Genomic DNA, 7,297 nt, shown 5'->3' with positions numbered 1-7,297 from the left:
TGCCTCGTGGGGGTGGCACATGAAAGTATGAGCACTTGGCCTGAGTCACCCCCTTGGTGGGCACACCATCATGGAGGTCCTGCTGGGTTCTGTATATCCCTGGGTCTTGTTCCCAGCTGCAAAGGGCTGGGCCAGAGCCAGGATGGATGGAGCTCTTCTTTCCCTCCTTGCTTTATTCCTCTGTGGACTCATTGAGGAACCTTTGCCTTAATTCCCCATCTCTCAGCGAAGCCTGGAAGCACCACAAGACAGTGCTGAAACAATTCCTCACAGACTTCACCTCTGAGACCTCCATGTCCCTGGCCTTGTACACGGTTCTTCAGAAACCCATCCGAGATCACGTTGAGCAGTACATACTGCTCCTGACCAAGCTGAATGAGGTCCTCAAAGAGGTAGGAAGCTTTACATGGTGCCACTTGACTGACTTATGCTGACACATTATGGCTTTGTGGTGGTGATTTCCAGCTGGGATGGTAGGAACCAGCCCCAGTAGAGTGCAGCCCACCTGAAGGTCTCAAAGCAACAAACAGTGGCCACTCCAGTGTAGTATGAGCTACTCATCATCAGCAAAGGGTCAAATGGGGTCTGCCTGAGGTTGAAGACTTGTGGTGGTGGCCAAGGTAATGCTGGATCTGGGAGGTTTTCCTTGCAAAGGGGGTTGGTGGTTGAACTCTCATTGGTCCTTTGGATTGGGAGCTGCTGAGGTTTTTCTGCAGCTGTAGCCCAGGGAGTAGATGTCCTCCTGCACAGGGAGTAGATGTCCTCCTGCATGGGGAGTAGATGTCCTGCACAGGGAGCAGATGTCCTGCACAGGGAGTAGATGTCCTGCACAGCCCTGCCTGAAGCATTGCTCAGGCCCTGCCTTCTTTCCTCAGGGCTCTGAAAAGGACGTGGTTACCAGTGCCATCAAGGAGTATTTGAAGCTGGAGTCCTTCATCAGCCAAGTCCTGGATGAAGCTTGTTTGACCAAGTCCTTGTGGAAATCCTTGGGCTACAAATTCACAGTGAGTCACGGGTGCAGAAAGTGGCTTGGTGGGGAGCTCTTTTGGAGGTCTTGCACTCCTGCTTGCTCGTGGAGGAAAATTAATATAGGTCAAGCATTTGAGGCTTGGTTTGAAGCCAACAGAGCAGAGCAGTGTGGAACTCTGGGAGAAACCTTATGGTGACTGGGTGCTTCAGAATTTGAGCGCTGTGTCCAGTTCTGTTGCCACGAGTCTGATGACCTCTGCAAGAACTGTTGGCTTGAGTTGGACGTCCTCTCCCAAATTCTCATGTTTCCTCATGCTTCTGGTCCTCCATCTTGATGTTTGTGATTCCTTCTGCAGGACATACTCTGTGTCCCTGAAAGGAGGCTGCTGGAAGACAGCAAAAACCTTCCCATCTCTGCCAGCACGAATCGATCAGACAGGGTCTTGCTCTTTGATGATGTCCTTGTGCTAATTCAGGTGAGTCTGCAGACCTTCAGGAGGATTGGACAGGCAGCATGAATAAATAATAGTAAAACTCATCCTTTTGATGTTGAAAATGCAGCAGAGCTTGGCTGCTGGCAAACCTTTGTCTAGACCCTTCCCCAGCAGCTTCGTTGCCCTTCTCTGGCCACGCTCCAGCCCCTCAAGGTCCTTCTTGGAATCAGAGGCCCAAAACTCAACCCAGGATTTCAGGGGCAGCTTCCCCAGTGCTCAGTCCAGGGGGACAATCCCTGCCCTGCTCCTGCTGACCCCGGCCAGGATGCTGGTGGCCTTCTTGGCCACCTGGTCACACGCTGCCTCATCTCCATCCAGCTTTTGACCAACACCCTCAGGCCCTTTCCTTTGGGAAATAGTAGCTGGAAAGTGCCCAAGCCTGGAGCTGTGTGTGGATTGTTGTGACCCAAGCCCAGGACCTGGACTTGATCTTCTTCAACCTCATCCTGTTGCCCTCAGCCCTCAGAGCTCTCGTGGTTGACTCTGCTAGTGGCACGGGAGCAGAAGTTGCAGGAGTTCTTGGGGCTGTTTCAGAGATTTGTAGCCTGGGCGTGGGGCAGACAGGGAGTGTCTACAACCATGGGCAGCTAGACAAATAACATCTTGTCAAAGCTGTTCTGCAGCATGTTAACCAAGCCCAGCTTGGCTTCCTCTGACTGACAGTTCTTCTGGTCTAGCAGAGCTCTCTTCATGTGCACATCCCTCTCCTTGCTCTTTAGTTATCTGCCAACCCCTCGGGTGTCCAAACCCATGACTGCCTTGTGAGCTGATGCATCTTAGGAGCTCTTCTAAACATGAGCCTTTGTGATCAAGCTGGGCAGTCCTACCACGCCTCCAGGGTCTAGGCATGAGGAAGTGAGGTGGTGATTATCTCACCCAGCTTTACATCGTGGCTTTTTTAGCTCTGGGGAGATCTCGCTGTGAGCAAGTGCCCCCAGGCTCCCTTTATAGGCAGGGGAAAGAAACATCCTCTGCCTGGGTGGGGTTTGTCTGACCTATTTTAGATGTCAAAATTCAGATGAGTTGAATCATGTCCTCAACTCCACTGGCTGGGCTGAGAGCACAGGGAAACTAGATGCCATGGAGATATCTACCTTGTAGACATCTCTGTTCAGTCAACAGTTCCCACTCACTCTGGCTCATCTCCTGCTGTGACTGGTCCTGAGGCTTGGGGAGATGTGACTGGACTAGGGTAGAACTGGAAAAGCTGCCTGGAGGAAAGGGATGTGGGGGTGTTGTTGAGAGCTGGCTGGAGATGAGCCAGTGTGAGCCCAGGTGGCCAAGAAGGGCAACAGCAGCCTGCAATGGATCAGCCCTACTGTGGCCAGCAGGAGCAGGGCATGGATTGTCCACCTGAACTGGGCACTGGGGAGGCCACACCTCGAATCCTGGGGGTAGTTTTGGGCCCCTCACCCCAAGAAGGACCTTGAGGGGCTGGAGCATGGGCAGAGAAGGGCAACGAAGCTGCTGGGGAAGGGTCTAGAGGCCAAGTGTGGGGAGGAGCAGCTGAGGGAGCTGGGGGTGCTGAGCCTGGAGCAAAGGAGGCTCAGGGGAGACCTTCAGGCTCTGCACAGCTCCTGACAGGAGCCTGGAGCCAGGGGGGGGTCGGGCTCTGCTCCCAAGGGACAAGCAACAGGACAAGAGGAAACAGCCTCAAGTTGCCCCAGGGGAGGTTGAGGTTGTCCCTGAGGAACAATTTCTTGCCCTGGAGGGTTGCCCAGGGCTGTGCCAGGCTGCCCAGGGCAGTGGTGGAGTCCCCACCCCTGGAGGGGTTCCCAAGCCGTGGAGATGTGGTGCTGAGGGATGACGTTGAAGGTCTTCTCCAACCACAATGGTTCTGAGATTCTGTGCTTGGCTTGTGCTGCTAGAAGGGCTCTTCTGATGAGGTGCTGGGAATCTGAGGGTCCCTCCCTTCCTGGTTCCCCCAAAACTGGTGGATACATCGGTGATGAACTCGTGGTGAACTCTACAGTGCTAACACCTAACCTTGGCCAACTGCACCCTTCCAGAGAGCAGCCCTGCAGGGTGGGCATCTGGACTTCAGGCAGAGAAGGGAGATGCAATCTTAAATTCAGTCTTTGCTTAGTATTTAAACCATTTTACTTCTGTTTGATGTGTTATTGATCAAAACAATGACTCCTTAAATGTCAGACTTGTAGGCAACTATTGTCTGGAGCAGGTGGAGTCCAAATCCTGGATAGATCATAAGAAACACTGGGCCGTGGGGTGGTCTGGGAGTGTTATGGGGAAGAAACTCCTGTAGAGGGAAGTGTCATCTGAGAGGGTTTGTTGCTGTTGTAGCCATGGAGCTCTGGAGCACCACTCATGAACTTTCTTGTTCTACATGAGACTAAGAACTTCCTTCCTTCTACATTTCTTCAGTCTTGGAGGCCACTTAACATAGTGTGGGATAGAAGTGTGGCCAACACAAGAGGGACTTCACAGGGCTGCCAGTCTCACTCTGCTCTTCAGTGGGTTGCCAGAGTGGGGACAAAGTCTGATGTTGACATCCATAACAGAAACATCTTCTCCCTTTTCTTCCAGGGGAACAGCTTCCAGAGTTTTGACCTGAAGCTTGTGTGGGTAGATGAAGACACCAAGGAGAAATCAGCTCCAGGATTGTGAGTGAAGAACTTTTTCCACTTGGAGGGTCAAAAAACCCCACAACTAAATAATTGTTTGACTTGATTATGAAACTGAGGAAATGCTCCAAAGCTTTGTCCCATCTCCTTTCCACCCCGTGGGATGGTTCTGGGCTGTGGGTGATTGCAGCACCTCTGAGGTAGGATCACAGCAGCTTGGACCTGCTTTGCTTCCACTGCTGACATATTGCAAGTAATCAATGATGATAAAATGGTTTGGGGTCCAGATCTAGAGAACAAAGAGGAGCTGACTACCTCTTGAGAAGGGAAAGCTGACTGTGAAAGCACCGTGAGCTTCTGAGGAGCAATGGGAAGAGCAGGAGCTGCTGTGTGACTGAGAAATGAGGTTTTTTTCATGGTCTCTGTGATGTCTTTTGCTTCCCAGGTACCGACTCCGCATTATAACCCCAGAAGAAACGTTCTTCCTCTCTGCCAAAGACCCACAGATGAAGGTTAGCCAAGGGCAGGGTCTTCCTGTCCCACCCAAGCTTCTGTGCCCTGAGGTTGGAAATGGGGGAATGGAACAGGGGGGATGGCAGCTCTGCAGTGGGGACCAACCATTGGCCATGGACTGGAAGGAAATCCCCTTAAACGTCAGGATGGGTGGGGTCTCCACCTTTGAATGCTGCTGAGACACGTTGCCTGGGATTTTTTTGGCCATTTTTTTAAATTATTTAAAGCAAAATAATAAGCAGTGTTGGGTTGTGCCCATCAATACTCTATTAGATGGCCAAAGGTGGCTTAGATAGTTGGTGGTAGTGAAGAAGTTGGTGGGTGCTGGGAGTGGTCTGCCCTGGGCAGTGGTGGGTGCCACAGAGCTCGGGGCAGAACAGTCCCAGCAGCACGGTCCTGTGCCCAGGCCAGTGGGTGGTGGGGACACTCAGGCTGAAGTGACAGGGAAGGGTTGTGTTTGGGTGTAGGACCCCAGATAACACCTCCTGTTGATGGGCCACAACTCACCTGCCCGACCAGCTGATTGGCACAGAGCTGGTGTAGTGACAGGACGAGGGGTGATGGCTTTAAGCTAGAAAAGGGGAGATTTAGGTGAGATGTTAGGAAGAAGTTCTTCAGTATGAGGGTGATAGACCACTAGAATAGGTTGCCCAGAGAGGTGGTGGAGGCTCCATCCCTGGGGACATTCAAGATCAGGCTGGATGAAGCTCTGAGTAGCTTGATCTAGTTGGAGATGTCCCTGCTGATGGTGGGGGGGTTGGGCTAGATGCCCTTTGGAGGTCCCTCAGCCCAGACATTCTATGACTCTATGATGGGAACCCAACAGCTTCTTGCTGCTTCTCCTGAACCGTCTCTTGTCGGGAGCCACTTTGGTCCCTCCTGAGTCCCTCCCTCCTCTTCCTCTCCCCCCCAGGCTGTTTGGCAGTGGAAGCTGAACCAGGCTGTGCGCCAGGCGCTCAACGGGAAGCGAGATTTCCCCTTGTGGGGCAAGACTGGAGAGGGCAGCGAGCCCCCGTCCTGCCGCTTCTTCACCTACTGCTTCAGGCTGGAGGGCAAGCTCAAGAGCGCTTCCTACGAGGGCGAGTGGCACTGGGGAAAGCCACATGGCAAGTAAGGAGGCTTCTTTGCCCACCTCCTAAGCTAGAACGTGTATGGATGGTCCTGAGGTCTTCCTGCAGCACCTCCTAGAGCCAGTGGATGCCCAGGTGGAGGTGGAGATGCCACAGCGTGGCTGTGGACATGAGATGACCCATCCCACGCTGAGACCTCCTGACTGGTGACCTCCCATGGTGTGCCAGCCTCTCTGGTTTCCATCTCACTTGTTTCCAGAGGGAAATGTGGTATTGAGGGCAGACTCAAGGGGCAGCTGGGGCACATTTGCATGATCCCTTCTAGGGCAGGGATTGTCCCCCTGTGCTAGGTACTGATGAGGCCACACCTTCAATACTGCATTCACCTTTGGGCACCTCACTCCCAGAAGGACCTTGAGGGGCTGGAGCGTGGCCAGAGAAGGGCAACGAAGCTGCTGGGGAAGGGTCTAGAGGCCAAGTGTGGGGAGGAGCAGCTGAGGGAGCTGGGGGTGCTGAGCCTGGAGCAAAGGAGGCTCAGGGGAGACCTTCTGGCTCTGCACAGCTCCTGACAGGAGCCTGGAGCCAGGTGGACACTCATTTCTTCTCACAGGTAACAAATGACTAGACAAAATGAAAACAGCCTCAAGTTGTCCCAGGGGAGGTTTAGGCTGGAGTTTAGGAAGAGTCTTCACTGACAGTGTTATCAATGCCTGGCCCAGGTTACCCAGGGAAGTTTCTCCATCACCATCCCTGGATGTGTTTGAAAGTCCTGTAGATGTGGTGCTGAGGGACATGGTTTAGTGGTGGCCTTGGCAGAGCTGGGTTAATGGTTGGACTGGATGATCTTAAAGGTCTTTTTCAAGCGATGTTTTGGGGGCTTAGTCAAAGCAGGAGTCCTGCCATGTGACCTGTCCCATTGCAGATGTCTCTCTAGTGGTGCTGGTGTATGCAGTAAATTGTAGAGGCTGCTCCTAATCCTCTGGTAATGACCACGTTGCATCAGCCCATGTCTGTAATTAAGATTTAGACTCGAGCTAATGTTTATTTTCAAGATCTCAGCCTGAGGCATAAAATCTTACTGTTATGATGACCAAAAAAATTTGGACGTTTTAGACTTCCAGAATTTTACCCAGTTTGTTTACAGTTGCTATGGAAACAAAAAGGCTGGAGAGACTTGGTTTGATAGAGCCTTCAAATAATGAGAGTATCCAAAATCAAAAGCTTAATCCTGGATCTTCTGTGGAAGACCTTTGTGCCTTGCCCCGGAAGAGCATTAAATCACAGAATCATTGAATGATTTGGGTTGGAAGGAACCTTAAAGATCATCCAGTTCCCAGCTCCCTGCCATGGGTAGCCTAGACCAGGCTGCTCAAGAGCAGATGGGGAGGAACAGCCCCATGTACCAGATGAGGGTTTGGCCTCCTGGAGAGCAGCTCTGTGGAGAGGGACCTGGGGGACAAATTGCTCATAAGCCAGCAGAGAGGTCTTGAAGCCAAGCAGGCCAGTGGTCTCCTGGGGGGCATGAAGAAGAATGTGGGCAGCAGGTCCAGGGAAGTTCTCTGTCCCTCTGTTCTGCCCCAGTGAGGCCACCTCAGGAGTATTTGGTCCAGTGCTGGGCTCCCAGTTCCAGAGAGAGCAGGAGCTACTGGAGAGAGTCCAGCAGAGGCTG

General features: G+C 52.6%; 1 protein-coding gene across 1 annotated transcript in view; it reads left to right on the top strand.

The window, feature by feature from the left end:
• Positions 1 to 226: 226 nt before the first annotated feature.
• Positions 227 to 7,297, top strand: part of ALS2CL (ALS2 C-terminal like) — a gene marked incomplete at its 5' end in the record, with an annotated part of 21,626 nt that continues 14,555 nt past the window's right edge. The window contains 6 exons of the mRNA XM_008936968.1: positions 227 to 392; positions 876 to 1,004; positions 1,326 to 1,445; positions 4,008 to 4,084; positions 4,491 to 4,557; positions 5,472 to 5,668. Of these exons, the coding sequence (XP_008935216.1) occupies positions 227 to 392; positions 876 to 1,004; positions 1,326 to 1,445; positions 4,008 to 4,084; positions 4,491 to 4,557; positions 5,472 to 5,668 (756 nt within the window). The remainder of the gene's footprint in view (positions 393 to 875; positions 1,005 to 1,325; positions 1,446 to 4,007; positions 4,085 to 4,490; positions 4,558 to 5,471; positions 5,669 to 7,297) is intronic.

Source organism: Merops nubicus, unplaced genomic scaffold (assembly GCF_000691845.1).
Source record: "Merops nubicus isolate BGI_N331 unplaced genomic scaffold, ASM69184v1 scaffold7973, whole genome shotgun sequence".
NCBI lineage: Eukaryota > Metazoa > Chordata > Aves > Coraciiformes > Meropidae > Merops > Merops nubicus.
The sequence above is the reverse complement of the archived record's forward strand: the minus strand, read 5'-3'. Positions and strand labels throughout refer to the sequence as shown.